The sequence below is a fragment of the Equus przewalskii genome, chromosome 1 (genome assembly GCF_037783145.1).
Source record: "Equus przewalskii isolate Varuska chromosome 1, EquPr2, whole genome shotgun sequence".
Lineage (NCBI taxonomy): Eukaryota > Metazoa > Chordata > Mammalia > Perissodactyla > Equidae > Equus > Equus przewalskii.
The window spans coordinates 119,618,278-119,637,847 of record NC_091831.1 but is presented as its reverse complement, the minus strand read 5'-3'; the positions used below and the strand labels follow the sequence as shown (position 1 = coordinate 119,637,847).

The 19,570-nt window shown below is 52.0% G+C and overlaps 1 protein-coding gene across 2 annotated transcripts; it reads right to left on the bottom strand.

Moving 5' to 3' along the window:
- Positions 1 to 645: 645 nt before the first annotated feature.
- Positions 646 to 13,573, bottom strand: CYP11A1 (cytochrome P450 family 11 subfamily A member 1). Of its 2 annotated transcripts, XM_008543945.2 has the most exons (9): positions 12,920 to 13,573; positions 9,410 to 9,565; positions 7,562 to 7,761; positions 6,361 to 6,564; positions 5,444 to 5,601; positions 2,488 to 2,654; positions 2,122 to 2,200; positions 1,450 to 1,647; positions 646 to 990 (listed from the first exon to the last, which is right to left on the bottom strand). In XM_008543945.2, the coding sequence occupies exons 1-9, from the start codon at positions 13,186 to 13,188 to the stop codon at positions 859 to 861; spliced, it is 1,563 nt and encodes a 520-aa protein (XP_008542167.1). In that variant the 5' UTR covers positions 13,189 to 13,573; the 3' UTR covers positions 646 to 858. The 2 variants fall into 2 exon arrangements, with proteins under 2 accessions (XP_008542167.1, XP_070431347.1); XM_070575246.1 differs by lacking the exons at positions 2,122 to 2,200; positions 2,488 to 2,654 and having other exon boundaries at positions 12,920 to 13,353.
- Positions 13,574 to 19,570: the final 5,997 nt, after the last annotated feature.

Genomic DNA, 19,570 nt, shown 5'->3' with positions numbered 1-19,570 from the left:
GGGCTTAAATTGGGATGGGTGTGAGGTAGCCAAATAACACACCAGAGACTCTGCCGCAGTCTCCCTGCCTCCTGCCCAGAGCCTGGACAAGGGGGTATCTCCCCTGGGGCAGGAAGCTGAGGACTGGGGAATCCCAGAGAGAAGGGTCCGGCAGGGTGGAGGAAGCATGCTGGCCTCTCGTCCCTGAGTCAGCCACCTCATACCAGCCCCTCACCCACAGGCCCCCGCCCTGGCGGTGCCCGAGACTCTGTCTGGACCTTGGCAGGAAGTCCTCCTGACCCCACAGGGAACTCCCTGCATGAGCCTCACCCCTGATAGGTGGGCCTGCCCAAAAGCCAAGACTGGCCCACCCCTCGCAGGCCGCCCTGTTCTCTCAGCAGAACCCGCCAGGTCCTCTGTCCTTCCACCTGCTGCCTGCTGCACGGTGGCAGTGGCCCCCCTGCTCTGCCTCACCCCCAGCCCCAGCAGCGGGGAGGTCCAGGCTACTGGCTCCGAAGCTGCTGTCGGGGGTGGGGGTCCCAGCAGAAATGGCTTCAATACGACTGCCTCGGGTCCCCTGTGCATGCTCAGATCCCTTGTTGACGCGGCTCAGGGAGCATCTCCACAGGGGCAGTGGAGACCATAGAGGTCAGATGGAAATGAAGATGCTTCACAAAGTTCAGCTGTTTATTGCCGTCATGGGGTGGGCAAAGAGGGGGAAGGGGGAAACGCCTCAGCTGAGTGGGGCAGTTGACCACTGAGGGCCAACTCCACCCGTCAGAGCGGGTCAGAAAGGAGCAGGGAAGAGGGACTGAGGACTGAGGTCACGGACACCTCCACAGGCCCCACCCTCCGGGCCTTCCCACACCACCTCTCTGATCACGCCTGGGGTGGGGCCCGGGTGATGGGCCAGAAGGTGAAGGAGATGGGCTTTTCAGGTATCAGGATGAGGCCGAATGTGCTGTCCACGTCATTGAGATGTTGGATTTCAACTCTGAAGTTCTCCAGAATCTGAGAAAGGGGGAGGTGGGCTTAGGGGAGAGGCAGGGAGGGTCTGTGCCCCCTGGGCCAGGCTCCCTCAGCTGGAGGCCAGGCCTGTGATCTGAGGAGCTCCCAGAGGTCCCGCCAGCTCCTGTGTAGCCTGCACGGTGCCTGAAAACATACCTGAGTGCTTGGCCCCCTTGCTTCAGGCTTTCACTTTAGTGTCTACAGAAACTTATCCCGCCGCACCCCATCCCATCACCACTGTTGGGGAGCAGACAGCTGGGGGCACCAATGGGTGGTGAGCAGATTAGCCCCAAAGAGGAGGCAGCAGAGAATTGTGGGGGAGGGGGAGGGCAAGTACCAGGAGACAGATGTCCCCAGGCCTGCCCTCCCTGGGCTCTGGACAGAGATGGGCGTAGGAGAGTCGGTGCCTTCATTAGGGCCAGGGCCAGCCCAGGTGCCCAGATGTCCCTAGGCTAGACTCACATGGATGAGGAAGAGGGTCATCTCCAGTTCGGCGATCCGCCGGCCCAAACACTGCCGCACACCCCAGCCAAAGCCCAGGTTCCGGAAGTGGGTGAGGTCCTTGTTTTTATCCAGCCATCGGGTCGGGTCAAAACGGCGCGGATTGGAGAAGAAGGTGGGGTCTTGGCCCATGGTATAGATGGACACCTGCACCAGTGTCTGTGGACAAGGTAAGCAAAGGCCTGAGTAGGCCTCACCTCCTCACAGCCCAGAGCATAACCCAGCTTCCCCACTCCCACTCCCCAGCCTGGCTGCCTAGCTATCCAGCACAGGCCGTGGCCTACCCCTTCCTGAGCCTCACCCATCAACTGGGCATGATTGAGGCCGGGGATGGCCCAAGGAACTCTCCTGCTCTTTCCTCAGCCCCAGAGGGCCCCAAAAGACCCAGGAAGCCCATGGGGTCTCCCTCCTTTCACTGGGCTCCAGCCACATTCCAGAGACCATCACCTACTGTGCCCACCACCCCTGTCCTTCATTCACACTTGGACCGCTGCTGCCGAAGACCCAACCAGTCAGCTCCAGGGAGAAAGGCAGGACAGAAAGGTACCCCACTGCCACCACTCCATGCAGTTGCAGTCTGCCCCCAGCCGCCTCTGTCTGCCTGACAGCCGGCGGCCCCCCTGCTGTACCCACCTTGGCAGGAATCATGTAATCTCGAATAACCAAGTCGTTTTGGGGGTATCTCTGCAAAGTCACGGCGATGGGGTGGAGTCTGCCAGAGGAAGGCATTCAGAAGCTGATGCCCTAACGCCTAGACAAGGCCCCCACACCCAGCATGGCCTCTCAGCCCCAGCCGCAACGCCCTGCGGGAATCTGGAGGCAGAACCTGCCTTCTATTTCCTCCCCCCTATTCCCAGCTGCCTCCTCCAGACTTCTCACTTCCTGCTACCAGTCTCCTCCATCAGCCCACCCTTGTAACCCTGTCCCCAGCCACCACCCTGGCCCTGCCCAGGGATCTTGGGGGTGGGGTGGGGCAGGCGTGGCTGGGCAGTGGCTTGCCTCAGGGTCTCCTTGATGCTGGCTTTGAGCAGTGGGACCATCTGCACCATCGTGCTCGTGTCTCCCTGGGCCTGACGCCGGGCAGCCAGGACTTCCTCCCGCAGCATCTCCTGTACCCTTAGGTTGCGTGCTATCTCGTACAGGTGCCACTGCAGCGTCATGGACGTCTGGCAGGCAGTGTGGGAGTGCAGAAGACCAGGAGGGCCTGTCACTCCTGGGGTACCTAGACCCATGCTAAATTTTCATTTCCAAGAACCTCTCCCCACCCTCATCCCAGTAGCCAGAGACTACCATCCACGAAAACAAAACACAATTCAAAAGGCGACTGTCCAAGAAGCCTTTCTTGCTGCCCAGCCAGGAAGTTTTGGGGCAGCACTTGTCCCTCATGTCACCAGAGCCCACCCATCTCCCCAGCCAGTAGAGGGTCACCTACACAGCCAAAGCCGCCTTCCAAAGGACTCCAGAGGCTTTTAGAGGCCAGATGGTACTTCCGTAACGTTTGCGTTCCTGAATGTCTGCCATTCCTTTTGAACAACCAGCCCTCTCCCCCGTAGAACTTCCCTAAACCTTAGCATGAGCCCATCGCAGCATAGCATAAGGTGAGGCACAAAGATGCTGAAGCCAGAACAGCCAGACCTGTTTTCCATCAGTGTTGCAATTAGCATGTGGCATACACTGAGACTAACCAGGTAATCTTGGTATCAGCCAGAGGGCGTGACCCTTAGCCCGGGACAGAGGTGTGAGTGACCCCCATCGAGCTTCACAGTCCCCGATTCCTCAGTGTTGGGGCCCCATCTAGAGCAGCCCTCCCTTTGAGGGCTGGGACACAGGTTGCTGACACATCTCACCAAGGATCACATTTGCGTCCAAGACGCTTGGATGCTCTCCTTCTTCCTCCCAGCAGAGGCAATCACGAGAAAATGCCATCCAGTCGCTTCCCAGCTTGAAATCCTTGCCTGGCTCACCGGAGCCCCCAGGTCAAGTCCAGAGGCTCTGGCCTGACCCACAGACCCCCCAACACTTGCCTCCTGCTCCCAGCCCCACCACCACCTCTCTCCAACATGCACCTAACGCTCTAGCTACACTGAGCTACACACAGCTCCTGAAGCCCAGAAATCTGCTTACGCTGTCTCTTCTTCCTAGAGTTCCCTTCCCCTGCCTACTACTCCTGCTGCAAGGCTGGGATCAAATATGTGTATTTGTCTCACTACCTCCAAGGCCTGACAGAGTGGGTGTTCAGGAGATAATTGTTTAATAAGATAGTCCACTAAGTTACTAGCTGTGTGACCTTGACCAAGTTACTTAACCTCACTGTGCCCCAGTTTCCTCATCTGAAAAAGGCGGGTAATAGTAACATACCTCATAGTGTTGTTTGTGAATACTAAATGAGTTAACACATGTGAAAAACTTAGGACCTTGCCTGCCATATAGTACATTATTAACAAATGTTACCTAATAATAATAGCTGCTTTGGTACAGGTGAGCATTTTTGGAGAGCTCTTCTACATAACTGACAATGAACTATGTTTAAAATTGCTCACAGGCTCCATGTGCAGCATGTCACAGGGACCAGAGCTCCTCCATTAGCACACAATGTAAATATGACACCTGGGAAAGAAAGGTATTGAGCCGGGGGCTGCCACACGCTTCTCCCTAGTCCTGAAATGTTCCTTCTCCTGTCTCCTCCTGGCAACAGCCTTCAAGACACAAGCTGAATGTCAGCTCCCCTGTGGAGTGCTCTCTGTGCCCTGCAAGGGCACGCTAGTCCCTTCCCTCTTCTCAGCGCTGTCAGTGCCTGGTCCGTGCCCGGTCGTCCAGCCCTGTAGCACAGCATGGTGGTCGTCTGGCACATGTTGCCCCCCGGTCATGGCTGAATTGTGCCCCACCCCCTAAATTCATATTCTGAAGTCCTAACCCCTAGTAACTCACAATGTGACTGTGTTTGGAGAGAGGGCCTTTAAAGAAGTAATGAAGGTAAAATGAGGTCATAGGAGTGGGCTCTAATCCCACAGGGCTGGTGTCCTTATCTGAAGAGGAGCTTAGGACACAGACACACACAGAGGGAAGACCATGTGAAGACAGAGGGAGAAGACGGCAGTCCACGAGCCAAGGAGAGGGGCCTCAGAAGAAACCAACCTTACTGACACTTTGATCTCGGACTTCTAGCTCCAGAACTGTGAGAAAATAAATTTCTGTTGTTTAAGGCCCCCAGTGTATGGTGCTTCATTACGCAGCCCCAGCAAAGTCACACAGTCTTTCTGTCTGAGCCATTTGGGGCATTGAGGTCTGTTGTACTCATCCTTATAGTCTCAGTGCCTTCATAACTAATAATCAATAAACACTAAATAACTAACCCTCACTATCACAGTAGCATGGGGAAGTGTAAGATATTGGAAAAAGGAATGGTACACATGACAGAGACGTTTTGACGTTCAGGAAGAGAAGCTTCTGAGGTATCACACTGGCTGTGGAAAGGGCATGAGGGAGACACCACAGAAGATGGCTTCTGGCATCAGGGGCACCGTGGGGGGCTGAGGTCTGGAGCCAGAGGATGGAAGACAGAATGAAAGCCCCTGGAGGGCAGAGCCCAGGGCAAATTCCACTGGCTCCCAGCTTTGCTGAGGTCCTGCCCGCCTTCCTGAATCAAGTGAGCTGTGTCCCCCACCCCTGACTGGAGGGTATCCCCCTTAAAGACCCCATGCAGAACCTGGGCTCGCCACCCGCACCTAGTCGCTCCTTTCTCACAGGCAAAGCAAAAATGGCGGGTCAGCCTCAAGGCATGCTCCCTGGGTGACCTGACTTGTCCTCACCTTTCGTGGAGATTAGTTTCTAAGAAATGGAGGCAGGAGAGGGAGCTCTACCCCACATGGGCAGGTTTTCGAACAGCGAGGCAGGCTGGTGCGGAAGGGGCACAGGAGCACAGGTAGGGACAGGCTTTCCCCCTCAGCCACCTCACCGTGTCCACGCCCCCCGCCAGCATCTCGGTAACGTTGGCCTGGATGTCCTTAAAGGGCAGCTTGTTGCTTGCTAGGAGGCGGTAGAAGATGCCTGGATAACTGTCGAAGTGTCTTTTCTGTTTCAGGTCCTGGTAGAATTTCTCGGTGTATTGTTCAGCTGTGGGGCAGGAGGAAGGGGAAAGAGTGAGGGCTCTGCAGGTGGGAGGGAAGGAGCGTGACCCTTGGTGAGAGGTTGTACCAAGGGTGTGGGGATTCAGGACCCCTCGGCTTTCTAGGCTGCCACTTTACTGAGCACATACTCTGCTAAGTGCTTCTTATCTTCCGTTTAGTTCTTGACCACAGCTGTATGGGATAAGTGATATCCTCCCGATCTTACAGCTTAGGAGACAGAAGCCCGGAGAGGGTAGAGACTTGCACAAGGTCATGTGGGTGTCAGGGGCAGAGTCTGGATTTGGCTCCAGGTCTGACATAGCCACCACACTCCCATCAGTCCTCCTCACGCTGCCTTACCAATCTCTCTCACCAAAGTCCTACTCTGTCACCAGGCACAGCCATGTCTGAAACACTGGTCCTTAACCCTCTGGGGATCAGGGGCTCCTTGGAAGAATATGATGGAATTTGATCCTCTTTCTCCAGAAAAATCTAATCATTCCCAATAGCTGGCCTTCAGCCCACCATTTCCAGGGGTTCCAGGGCCTTCCTCACACCCATCCCTTCCCACCAGGGGCTGCGTTTCCTACATGGCAAGTCAGTGCTCACTGACATAACTTGGGACAAAGAGGCAGGCTGAGGCCTGGGGCTTCCAGCTGTCTCTCTCTCTCTACCCTCAGCCCCCCGCAGGGCTGGTGTTCCACCCTCTGAGGTACACAGTGCTCTCCTGGCCCCCAGACTTGGCTGCCCAGGGTACAGCCCTCACCTTTACTAAAAACTGTGTCCCATGCGGCCACATGGTCCCTCCAGGTCTTGGTCCTGAACAGACGGAACAGGTCTGGGGGGAGGCTGAGCATGGGGACGCTGGTGTGGAACATCTTGTAGACGGCATCAATGAAGCGCTGGGCCTCAGGGTCCACTATCTCGTCCAGCATCCCCAGGCGCTCCCCAAATATGACGTTGGTGATGGCTGCATGGGGAGGCAGAGGCTGAGGAGCCCCTCCCAACCCAGCCCTCTGAGAGCCACAGCTCCCAGCCCCGCCCTACACCCGTAGGATCTGTGCCCAACCTCATTTCTTCAGTAAAGAAACTGAGGCCTGAGTCCCAAGGGGCTGAAACTGCTGGGCTGAGGAGAACTGCCCTTCTGGCAACCACTCAGGTCCTGCAGAGGAGCATGTGGAAGACCCTGAAAAGGGATCCCTTGGGTGGGAAGCATAGCCTCCAGCAGAGCTGGGAGAGGACACAGGCTGCCTCCCCTTCCACCAGCATCCCAAGCAGCCTCTGGGCTTTCCTCAGGGGAAGAGAGAGTTCTCATCTATCATTGACCAAACGGGCTAAATACTTCCTGATACAGGTCAGATGGGAGACTGGCAGACTAAATCCCCAGTAAATGACCATCTTGGGCCCACTGTGTCTGGACGTAAAAAGTCACAACACCTCCAAGTTTTTCCCACATACTGGGTCAGAAATTTGAATGATGATTTCATACAACTCTGGGCATCCTAAATCTCCTGCACTGAACACATGATCCCCATCAAGCCACAGGGCCTTTGCATGTGCTGTCCCCTCCGGCTATACCACCCCACCTCCTTACCCCATCGGGATAACTCCAGACATCCTCAAATACCCAATTCAAATTAACCACCCAATCTACCCCTCCGCTCCCCGACCTCAGAGGGCTATGTCCCAGGAAAGGGAGATGTGTGGAATGAAGGGCTGAGCCAAGCTCTGGGTTTTGGAGATTAGTGACAATGGGGACCTACATTTTGGAGACCCTTGCCCCCACAGCATGAATGCCAGATGAGAGTGTGCAGCTCCTCCCAGGTAGCTGATGGTGGAGAATGTTTCCAGCAGCTCATGCCACAAGCCAATCCTGATAGTTCTTCAGGGTCCATGTTAGGTCTCATTGTGGGACTCTGAGTTCTCCCACCCCTAGGACCTTGGCCAGGTAGGTGCAAGCCCCTTACACTCGAAGGCGAAGCGAAACAGGTCTTCAATGATGGGACCAGAGAACTTTCCGGAGCCCTGCTGCTCCATGCGCCTGTGCAGGAGGCTGACGAAGTCCTGCGACACCGGGTCCAGCAGGGGAATGAAGTTCTTTATGGACTCTAGAGCCATCACCTCCGGGTTCAGAGCTAGCCGGTCTTTCTTCCAGGCGTCTGAGCTCCTGAGAAAACATGGGCCCTCGGGCCCTCATGGTCACAAACCCCAGGCCTGGCAAACACAGGGCTGCCTCGGCCCTCCCAGGAGGCAGAGCCGCAGCTCAGAGTCTAGCACCCACGTCCACTCCTGCCCCCACCTGCTCCCAACACCCTCTGCCTCTCACCTCCTCCCAGCTTCTGCCTGGCCTGGGGGAGGAGACAGGGAGAAAGAAGGCGAAGGAGAGCAAAACCCCTCGAAACTCCCACCTCCCTCCACTCCCTGTGCTGCTGCCGCGAGCCGAGAACTCATATCCTCAGAGTCTGAAGTGACATTCAAGCCTCTGGTCTTTCCCTGGGCTGCAGACATGCCTTCCCCACCTTGTCCCCTTCCTCCTGGCCGATGCTCTCCTCCTGCCATTCAAGGCCCCTCTCTGTCACCTTCTCTGAGCCCTGCACAGACACAGTTGACCAGTCTCTCCCCCTGTGCACTTTGCTCACTTTGGTGGGGGAGCTCAAGTACTCAGAATTGGGTTAACAACAAACCTCAGCTTGCGGCCCATTATTGAAAATAGATCCATGCAAAGCCCTCTTTGTAGTTTTGGGGCTTTGTTTGTTTATAAGAATGTTGTTAGAAACTCACCACCCAACGAGAAAACTAGGAACTTGACAGGAGCTTGCTGTGCCCACCTGCTCCGCGCCCCACAGCCTGCCTCCCCAGCGAGGGGACTGCCAACCTGACCCCCTTGCTTACTTTTGTATATAGCTGTATCTGATCTACATACATTTCTAAAACATACTTTTAGAAAATATACTTGTTTTCAACTTCTTATAAAAGTTGTCATGATTTGCTTTTTCCACTCAGTTTTATATTTCTAAGTCTCATCTGTAGAGCTGTGGGTCACTGAGTCCGATCATTTAGACTGGTGTGTGCCACCGCTCACTCATTTGCGCTCCTGTTGGGCATTTAGGTGGTTTCCTGGTTTTTGCTATTGTGAAAAGCTCTGCTGCAAACATGCCAGTACAGGGCCCCTGGGGCAGTGGATAGTCTTGGGAGTTTATCCCAGAGGGCAGAACTGCTATGTCATATGTGTGAATATTCAGCTGCAGGAGGTGATACTCAATCATCTTCCAAAGTGGTGGCACCAGTTTTCCCTCCCACCAGCAATCTACGAGAGTTCTAGTTGCTCCATATCCTCACCAGCACTTGATAGTGTCACATTGTAAATTTTTGATGAGTAATTTGGTAGAAAACGGTATCCATTACACTTAAATACACTGATTCGTCCATGTTTCTCACTGCCTCTTTACACTGTGAGGGGCCCTGGCCTAATTGTCACTGTACTCCCTCAGCCTAGCACAAGGACTGGCACATGGCAGGTCCCCAGTTAGGTCAGACTCCGTTGATGAAGCAGTCAATGAGAACTTTGCAGGGTCTTTACTTCCTCACTAATGTTTTCAGCCTGGCCATTTCCCTGAGGTTGGCAGGGCAGTTCACCATTGCTGTCATCTGTTTTACGGAGGCAGGAGGATGATGGGGGTTTGCCCATAGGCCCCAGCTAGAACGGGCAAGGTAAGCACGGTCCCAGCCCCTCACTGGGACCAGAGCCCCAGCCTCTGCCTGCCACAGCTGCCCACTGTCTCCCTCCAGCCCTTGGGAGATGGCCCAGGACTCACTTAAACAGGACCCCAACAGGTTTCTGAAAATACTGGTGATAGGCGGTCCAGGGTGGGATGAGAAATCGTTCCGGATGGGGACCCTCGAACTTAAAGAGAAGAGCCACATCTTCAGGGTCCACGATATAAACTGACTCCACGTTGCCAAGCTTCTCCCTGGAAGGGCAGAGGAGAGGGGCTATGACGTAAGGACTCGAGGAGAGCCATGCAGACCCTGGACAGTCAGGACCCAGGGCTCAGCTCATCTGTAAGCGCCTCATGGCCGAGAGCACAGAGCAGACGGGCTGGGAGTGGATCCCCACTCCACAACCTCCTTGCTGTGTGACCCGAGGCAAAGCTGTCACCCCCACTGAGTCTGTTTCCTCTTTTATAAAATGGAGATAAATACAGTGCTGAAGGATAAGATGATATGAAGTCTATGGACAGGACTCCTGTTAGGCATTCTATGACTAACACCTTTATGCTCTTCTTATCATCACAGTGGTTGCTGCCCTACCACAGCACGCCCCCCAGAACCAGGGCCACCCCCCACCAGGGCCTTCCATGGACCGTCAGGTCCTCCGTCTGTCCCATGCTCGTTCTTCCTGTACTTCCACACCCTCAGCACCCTCCGCGCTCTCGCCCACCCCAGAGCTCAGACACATGGCCTCTTCACATCACCACTGGAGCGGCCCTGTACTGGAGCGACTCCATGTACATTGCTAGGCAGACCATACACTAAGCCAGTCAATCACTTCTAGGCTCTAGGATTGAAATTCTGGGAGTGGCCACCCTGGCCCTCAAGGGTCAGGCACCGACAAAGCACATTTTCTCTGTTAAAATAAAACCATGGTCAAACAGACCCTAAGGATAGATCTGCCTCACAAACCCTCTGCAGGTCATCTCTGTAAACAACAGCCAGTAGGAAACAACAGAAAATTCCACTGCTCCCTTGCATCGCCTTTTGCATAAGAAAGTTAATCCAAGACACACTTTGAGGTAAAATATCATAACATACAGGTACAAGCTAAGTTCTCTCTCCCTCCCTCCCTCCCTCCGTTCCTCCCCTTATTCCTTCCTCTCAGAAGAGGAGGGGGAGGAGAGGAATGGGGAAGAGGAGGAGGGGGGAGGGGAGGTTGGGGGTGGGGAGAGATCTTGCTTTAACTGCTGGCCCATAAGCCTGGGTCTACCTTCCCTCATGAGTTTCCTGGGCCTCTGTCCCCCACCTCCCAGAAAACCCTCTCAGTGTTTTTCCAGCCACCACGTGTCCTCACACCACTAGCTCCATATCCTTACCCCAGCCCAGCAAAGTCCTTGAACTGCTATTATTATTATCAATTTTCCTTCTGGGAATCTAGCCCAAGGCAATGATCCAACATCAGACAGTGATGCCCGATGGATAAGGATGCGTATCACAGCATCGTGTCTATAGCAAAATGACCCAGAGTGAGCTAAATGTCCACTTTAAAGGCCTGGCTAAAAAAATATTGCTATCTGTACTATGGACTACTATCCTGCCTTTTTAAATTGTATTAAAGAGAGAAAAGAGGAACGAAGTCCTTGATATATTGTTGTGGGACAACACCTAAAAGCATATATAACATATTTGCCTTCTTTTTCTTTTTCCCCCCTGCTTTTTCTCCCCCAATCCCCCCAGTACATAGTTGTATATTTTCAGTTGTGGGTCCTCCTAGCTGTGGCATGTGGGATGTCACCTCAATGTGGCCTGATGAGCAGTGCCGTGTCCGCGCCCAGGATCCAAACCAGTGAAACCCTGGGCCACCAAAGGCGGAGCGCGCGAACTTAACCACTTGGCCACAGGGCCACCCCCCTCTATTTGCATTCTTAACAGCACATAAATATTATCAAAATTGAGATTGCATCTGATTTCAATTTTTCATTTGTGCTTGTCTATATTTTCTAAATTGTTCTATAAAGAACAGGAACAGCCTTTGTATTACTAAAAAACCCCATGAAAGTTATATTTTAAATTCCTCACTTTTAATCAGAAGTTTATCATTTCCAGGCTATAAGTTAGAATATAATGTTGACACAGCAACTGGAAGTCAGACATTTGGGGTTTCAACCCTGACTTTGCCCTGATGAGCTGTGTGAACTTGGCAAGACCCTTCTCCTTCCTGGGCCTCAGTTTCCCTGTCTGTACTGTGGGGATGATAATATCAACTTCAAGGTTCAGATAATAGTGTCTCAGAAAACAGAAAGGGGCTTGACAAAATAAGGAGTTCCTACTGGGGGGACAGGAAGCAGGGAAGGAGGAGGAGGGGAGGAAGCAGGGAATAAAGAGAGCTTTCTGGGCTGGCCCTGTGGCATAGTGGTTAAGTTCACGTGCTCAGCTTCAGAGGCCCAGGATTCATGGTTCAGATCCTGGGCGCAGACCTATGCACGGCTCATCAAGCCATACTGTGGCAGTGTCCCACATAGAAGAACTAGAATGACCTGCAACTAGGACATTCAACTATGTACTGGACTTTGGGGAGAAAAAAAAAAAAGAGGAAGATTGGCAACAGATGTTAGCTCAGAGCCAATCCTCAAAAAAACAAAAAGTTGTTTGTTTTTTTTTTAAAGAGAGTTTTCTGTGAAATGAGGTTGGAGATAGAGGCACTGACAGGCCTAGCAGAGATAGAGACACAGACAGAGACGGGGGTGTAGGGAGGTGGTGGGCAGGAGGGGGTGGAGGATTGGGACAGGATAGGGGACTCAGAGCAGCCACCTCCCAAGCCTGGCACTCAGCCTGGGGGTTCTCCTTGTCTCCACCCAGCTGTAAAAAAGGCACTTTAGACTTCAAAGGGGCTGTGGGAGAGGGAGGGAGTGACTCCGAGGAGTGAGCAGCTGGACCCTACACAAACAAGCCTGCCCTCCCACCACCATCCCACCCGTCAAGCCAGCCAACATGTCAAATGATGCCCTTTGCCCCTCCTGATCCTTCACTTAAAGTAAAAGGCACTGTCCCTCCTGGTGTCCACTCCTTGCCCCCAGTCACTACCTCCACCATCTCCCATCCCCCTCAACTGTGCTCTCAGAAAAGAACCCAGGTGTGGCTTGAAGCCCACCCACCTTAGAACCTGCTAAACCAGAACAAGCAGGGCAGAGGGGGAAGGCCAGCACCCCAGCAGGACAGGGATCCAGGTGGGGGACCAGGGCAAGAATCCTAACCCCTCTGAGCTTCAGGCTCCTCTACCAATGGGGCTGATGAACTTACCTTCCGAGGTGTCCTGAGGATGATGGACGTAGGAAGGCAGTTAACAGGGCTTGTTCTCCTACCACCCCCCTATACAGTTTCAAAGGGTGTAGGACCTGGGGAGGGGTGAGGGCTCAGCGCTAAGAACTGAACCGAACCCCCATTCTGGAAGCCTTATCCCTCCTCCTGCCACATCCCAGGCATGGAGAAATGAAATCATGGTGAACAAGGGCCTGGAACGGGAGAGCAGGCCATTTGGGGAGGGGAACGCTGTAGGGCTGCCTAGACCCCCTGCCCCCTCTCCTGCCAGCCCCACCCTCTGCCAGGCTTACCTGTAAATGGGGCCATACTTCTGGAAATTCTGGAAGTGGTGATAGTGTAATTTCTTTGGGCCCTTCTCCCTCCAGAAATGGTAGAGGTTTATCCAGCCATTGTCACCAGGGGAGGGGATCTCCTTGAAGGGGCGAGGGCTGTGACTGGACATGCCGGCTCCCTCTCCAGTGGGCACCCTGGGGTGCCCCGGGCCCTCCCGAGGAGCACTCAGGAGGGGCTGGCAGCCTTTGACCAAGACTGAGCGCAGAGGAAGCCCCCTGACCAGCATGCTGTCCCCACAACTGCCACTGTCCCTGTTCCCACTGCAGCAAGGGTGACTCTGGCTCTGGGCCCCTCGGCCCCAGCTTATAACCGCCCGCTCAAGGCTAAGCAGAAAGCTGACAAAGCAATCAGCCTCCCTCCTCCTCCTGCTGGCTGCGGCCCACCCACAGCCCCTCCCAGACACAGGGAACCAAGATTCAGTCTGGAATTTCTGCAGCCAGAGAGATTCCCCAAAGCCCAGGAGAGCCCTCTCTCTCCGTCCTGAGTGCCAGCCCCAGCAGGCCCCTGAGAGGGTACAAAAACGGTGCAAGTTTGCGCCTTCGCCTCTGCTGGGACCAACTGTTGACCCCTGCAGTGGGACCTAGCTGCTACAGACATGTGTGAGGATGTGCGGCCAGCCTGGGGTCGGAGGTAACGAGGGGCCCAGAAGGAGGTCGGAGCCATATTGCCGCTTTGGGGCAGCATACATCTTAGTTGCAGCCCTGCTATTTATCTTATACATATACGATTATAAACTGTTTTTGTATAGTTTTCTGATTTTTAAAGTTCTACTTTTTCTGCTTGCAAAAAAAATACCCTATATTTTCTGAAAATGTTGCAATTGGCAGGTGGCTATTATTATTTTTAAAGATACTACTATTTGTAAAAAATAAATTACAGTTTTAGTTTATTTGCTCACTGTAGAGCACTAAGAAAAGGACAAACAAGACAAATTACAATCTACTGAGTATTTTTTTAAATTTTTTTTTTAAGATTGGCACCTGAGCTAACAACTTGCTAATTTTTTTTTTTTTTTTTTGCTTTTTCTCCCCAAATCCCCCCAGTATATAGTTGTATATTTTAATTGTGGGTCCTTCTAGTTGTGGCATGTGGGACCCTGCCTCAACATGGCCTGATGAGCAGTGCCATGTCTGCGCCCAGGATCCAAACTGACGAAACCCTGGGCCATCGAAGTGGAGCGCGCAAACTTAACCACTTGGCCACGGGGCCGGCCCCTACTGAGTCTTTAATGTTGAGTGAAAGAAGCCAGACACAAAGGAGCACATACCATTGCATTCCGTTTTGACAAAGTTCCGGAATTAGCAGAATGAATTTATGCTGTTAGAAGTGGTTCTCTTGTGGATAACGACTGGGAGAGGACACGAGAGAACTTCTGGGGTGCTGGAAATGTTCTCTGTCTTGATCTATGTGTTAGCATATGTAAAACTTCACCAGAGCCATACCCTTGTGATTTTTGCATGCTATGGAATATAAGTTACCTCAATAAAACTTTTTTTTAAAAAATGTGTCTTTTTCCTATAAAAGACAATGGACATTTACAAAGAGGACACTGCTTCACTAAGGAGGAGTTAAACCCAAATCAAGTTTTGGTGCAGCTCCCCGCCTCAGATATGATGGGAGGAGAAGCAAGTCCTGACCTCAAGGAGAGTGAACAGTCATGGCGGGCAGAGCATGGCTCTGCTGCCACAGCACAGAGAACAGGGTCGGATCACTGGGAGCCCCGGCCCTGAGAAGCTCTATAGGGCACTGTATCTGGCAGGGAAGGGGCAGCAATTCACTCAGTGGATCCCAGCAAGGGTGACAGCAGCGCCACACCTGAACATCTGTCCTGCTGGCCCAGGCAGCTACCATCAATCGGACTCTCACTTTATGGGGCAGATAAATGTGGTCCTGGCTTTCATCAAAAACTGCTAGGCATCCAGAGTTGAGTTTCCCAGGCCAAAATGCCCACAGATTGCTTTTGCTTTTTTTTGAGACTCTCCATTTAATGACTCCACACCCTCTCAAGGCAAAAGCCAGAAACTCACTTTCCCAGCATCCCTTGCAACTGGGATGCACGCAGATAACTTGGGCTCCACCAATCATATGCCCCCTCATGAAATTTTGGTTGAGGAGATAGTGACATGATGATGTAGGCACCATGTGAAACCCATTCTGGTACATGAGGTGGCAGAGAACTCCAGCCTGCACCAGTCGCGGCACATGAGCCCTGTCAGGGTCAGTGGTGGCCACTAATGCAGCCCTGCGATGTGATGCAGACAATGTTCCTGACATCTTGGCATTCCAGCCTGATTATCTACCCTCCTGGAGATTTTGTGAACTATGTAGCATCCCTTGATAAATTCCTTCCCTGTGAAATATTAGCTACAGTGAATTCTGTTCTTGACAACTAAGAACTCTGAGTGACACAGCAGTAAACAACCAATTACATTGCTGAAAGTCCATCCTACTCCCACCTCACACATCGTTTGCACCTAAATTAATACAGCTAAATTGGATCACCTTGTACCATCCTACTTCTAATTTATGCCCCACAGACTTTACCTCATTAAGGGGACATTCTGGAAACCAAAGAGAGAAACTCTCAAGATAAAGTGGGGTTTGATGGAAAGAGAAGGGAAGAAAGGTTTGTTATGAGGAAGCCGTGGTTCCGCCACCCGGAGATAAACATAAACCCTGGCGAAAACATTTAATGTATTTCCTTCCAGCCCTTTTTCTAATCAGTTCTTTTCTGTTTTCTTCTTTCTTTCTTCTGAGTGGTTGAAGTTTTATTTATTTATTTTTACTTCAATGTCCATGCGGGCGGTTTTACATTTCAGTTAGCTTTTGTATCAGTCAAGGTTTAACCAGAGAAGCAGAACTAGAAGGAGACACGTATTGAGATTTATTGCAAGGAATTGGCTTATGCAATTGTGGGGCTGGCTGGGCAAGTCTGAAATCCAGAGGGCAGCCATCAGGAGGGCGGGCTGGAACTCTCAGACACAAGCGTGTGCCTCAGTCCACAGGTGGAATGTCTTCTTCAGAGAAATCTCAGCTCTGCTCTTAAGACCTTTCAGTTGATTGAATCAGGCCCATCCAGCTTGTCTAGTATAATCTGTTTTACTTAAAGTCACCTGACGATGGACTTTAATCACTTCTAAACTGCCTTCATAGCAATACCTAGATTAGTGTTGGAATGACTGAGGACTGCAGCCTAGCTAAGCTGGCACGTAAACCTGACCATCACAGTGCTACCGACCCTGATATCAGTTTCCCTACATTAAACCCAGCATATATGGGGTTAAAACCAAAACACCCTTTCCCTGCTTACTCCCTGGCTTCCTGGCTCCAAAATCCACTATCCTCCATGGAGACAGACACCACCAAGGACAAGCACCTAGATTCATTATCTCCTCGCTGCAGAGATACAGGCTGGTGGGAAAGCTGCTGACCAGCAAGATCACGGGCTCCCTCCTCTCTGCAAGTAGTCTCAAGGCCAAAGACAGGCTGGTGGGAAAGCTCTGACCAGTAAGGCCGTACGCTCCCCCTCCCCTACCTAAAACCCCAAATAAAAACCCTTCCTTTTAGCTTTTCAGGGAGTTTGGGATTTCAGCATTAGCTGCCCTCTCTCCTTGCTCAGCGCTGTGCAATAATAAAATTCCTACTTTCTTCCACTACCCCAGGTGTCAGAGATTGGCTTGCTGTGCAACGGGTGAGTGAACTCACTTCAGGTTCGATACCACTACTAAGCTTCTAAGGAAAAATGGCAATCGTCTGCTCCAGTCCTCCTGACTCTTGATGCCGCTTTCCAGAGGGGAATGGAAATCCCTTCTCAACACAGTCAAGCCTATCAGGCTCCTCTCCCTCTCTGTTTCTTCTTAGGAGCATCCCTCTGGGGCCTTCCACCCACTCGCTTTCCCCAGTCCATGCTGCTCACTTCTGAGCCCATGCACGACTGTCATCCAGGGAACTCCTCTCAGCCTCATCTTGGAAATTTCCTTTTTCTTGCTCCTCTTCCTGGATCCCATGTCTCTCCTGTTTTCAGTGTCTTCCTTAGAAAGAGTACATGAAAGGTAAAATCTTGAGACTTTGCTTATCTGACAATGCCTTTCTTCTGCCCTCACACTTGATGGAGAGTTTAGCTGGATATAGAATTCTAGGTTGAAAATAAATTACAATTTTTAAAAATAATTTTGAAAGCAGAGCCCCATGGTGTCCGCTTCTGGAACTGCTGCTGAGATGTCCAATGCTGTTCTGACTCCTGAGCCCTCACATTTGTCCCTTTTATTCCCCTCCCATCACACATAGGACCTTCTCTTTATTTTGGCTGCTTTGAATTTCACAAGACATCCGGTCCTGAGGCTGAATGCTTGGTAAACGCTTTTAATCTGGAAACTCACATCCTCAAATTCCTGGATGTTTTCTTGTGTGACTTATTTCATAATTTCTCCCTTCCATTTTCTCTTTTCTCTATTGCTGGATCTCCTAGTATTCATATGTGAACCTGCCAGATTGACCTTTTATTTATTCTTTTCTTGTCTCTTACATGTTACATTTCTTTGTCTTTTATTCCACCTAATGAGAGATTCCCTACTTCAGCTTCCAACCTTTCTGTTGCAATTTTTATTTCCACTCTCCTTTATTTAGTTCCCTGGGGCCCTTTCCTGTCTCTGGACGTGGACACAATATGGACATGATATTCTCAAAACTCTGAAGATTTTGACCACAAGGCTGTTTTTCATGTTGGTTTTTTGTTGTTGTTGTTTTCAGTTTTCTTTTACGCTCTGAATTGCCTCTGTTTCCTCTGAGTTCTTCTTTCTGTTTGTTCCGGTCCCTGACTCTCACGTTAGAAGTTTCCTCGAATGTCTCCTGTTTTTGGCAGTCCACTAGGAGTCTTGCCTGGACTCCAGATTTAAGAGTCAGGACCCAAAAGGCTGGCCAGTTTGGAGCATGCAAGCAGGGCTTGTCCAGCTGTGGCTTTGGGGCAAGGTCATCAAGGAGGATTCTGATAGATCCCCAATGTCCCTGAGGAAGAATCTTCTACGTTTTCAGTACGGGACCTCTCACTTATCTCACTGTGGCTGGTGTTTCCAGGCCCAGAGCCTTCTTGGTTCAATGAATCCAGAAGGTAACCTCAACGTGTTGACCCAGAAGCCCTCCAGGTGTTCTGTGCACACAGCTATGGTCATCGTGTTCATACAATTTTATGTGCTGCTGCATTATCACCAAATTGTCATGAGCATTTCATTTATTATTAGGTGCTCCTGAACCACCTCTGGGAAAAGCTGCATCACATTCTGTGAATGAGGTTATCTGTGCCTTATTCTTTTAAGTTCAAAACTCTGAGGTTCAGAGGTCACTTGGGTGGTTAGGTGGGGCCCGACTGTGTGGGGTAACAACGAAGGGGTGGGGGGTCAGGTGCATTTATTTATTCCCACACCTGCGGCATTTGACATCTCTATTCCAGGCACTGGGCTGTGATGGCGTAGCGGGGGGTCCAAGGAACACGCAGGTCCTGCCCTTGGGAAGGGCACAGTTTGGGGAGGCAGCAAGAAGGCCATGAGTCGGGAGATGGTAGAAGGATTCCAGCATCCAAGGGGAGGGATGAAGCGGGATCTGTGGGCTGAGCCTTGGTGGCCCCCTCAGTGGGAATGGGAGAAGGTGAGAATCTTGGAAAGAGATCAAAAGGAGAAGCACTTAGAGAAGGCACGAGAGAGCCCAGAGGACCGAGTTTCAAGAGGAGAGTGGAGAAGGCCATCAGACCGCACCGAGGGAGAGGCCGTGGGTCTGAGTCAGTCAGCGATGGCAGTTTTCATTCCTGTGAGTTACGGGCTGTTTGTGACCTGTACACTGAGCTGCTTTATGGAGGGCCGAATAAGGGCAGGGTTTGCCAAAATTAAGAATGACCATCCACAGCATGCTGGTTTCATGCCAATTTCCTCCTCTCCAAGGCAACCAGTTGAAGGATCAATTCCAGAAAACAAATGAGAAAAAGAGGAGATAATGAAACAGGGAGGAGTTAGATCACAGCTTCGAATCAGACGGACCGAGTTGGCTATGGCTCTGCCTCCTGCCAGCCAGAGACCCTGAGTATTGTATGCATCTTCTCTGGGAGTGAGCGTCCACATCTGTCAAATGAGTTACCCGACAGGGTCCCTGGGAGTCAGAGAACACTGTCCTCGGGACCCTCCGCACAGGCCTTGCACTCCATGAATCGTGAGTGTGGACCTGCCCTTGGAGGAGCTGCGACAGGGAAGGAACCTGGACGGTACCTGGATGGGGCAGACAAGTCATGGTGCCTTTTACTTTCCTTCTTTGGGGCAAAATAAGGGAAACCTATGCAGGGAGAGAGCAGCAGAGGGAAAAGGAGAGGTCAGGTAGGAGACAGGGCCATGAGAACAGGTGAGGCCAGGCCAGAACCCAGGTAGAGAGGATTGAGGGGGTGAGGGCAAGGCCAGTGTGGACAGGACGGAGACCGGCTCCAGAGAAAGTTCTTTCTGGGTCACATTATGCATAGCAATGATGAGCAGGCCTCAGGAAGAGGGAGGGGAGAAACAGACTACAAGAAGGGAAAGGAATCTCTGGGCACTGTTTCTCCATCTGGGACTCTGCCCTTCCTTAACTGTGAC

What these genes read in the sequence shown, in the direction of transcription:
- CYP11A1 (XM_008543945.2), bottom strand. Translation starts at nt 13,188, where the DNA reads ATGCTGGTCAGGGGGCTTCCTCTGCGCTCAGTCTTGGTCAAAGGCTGC. An exon ending in AAGTATGGCCCCATTTACAG is followed by an intron (nt 9,566 to 12,919) that starts GTAAGCCTGGCA and finishes CTGCCCTTCCAG; the next exon opens with GGAGAAGCTTGGCAACGTGG. An exon ending in ATTACATGATTCCTGCCAAG is followed by an intron (nt 1,648 to 2,121) that starts GTGGGTACAGCA and finishes CCTTGTCCACAG; the next exon opens with ACACTGGTGCAGGTGTCCAT.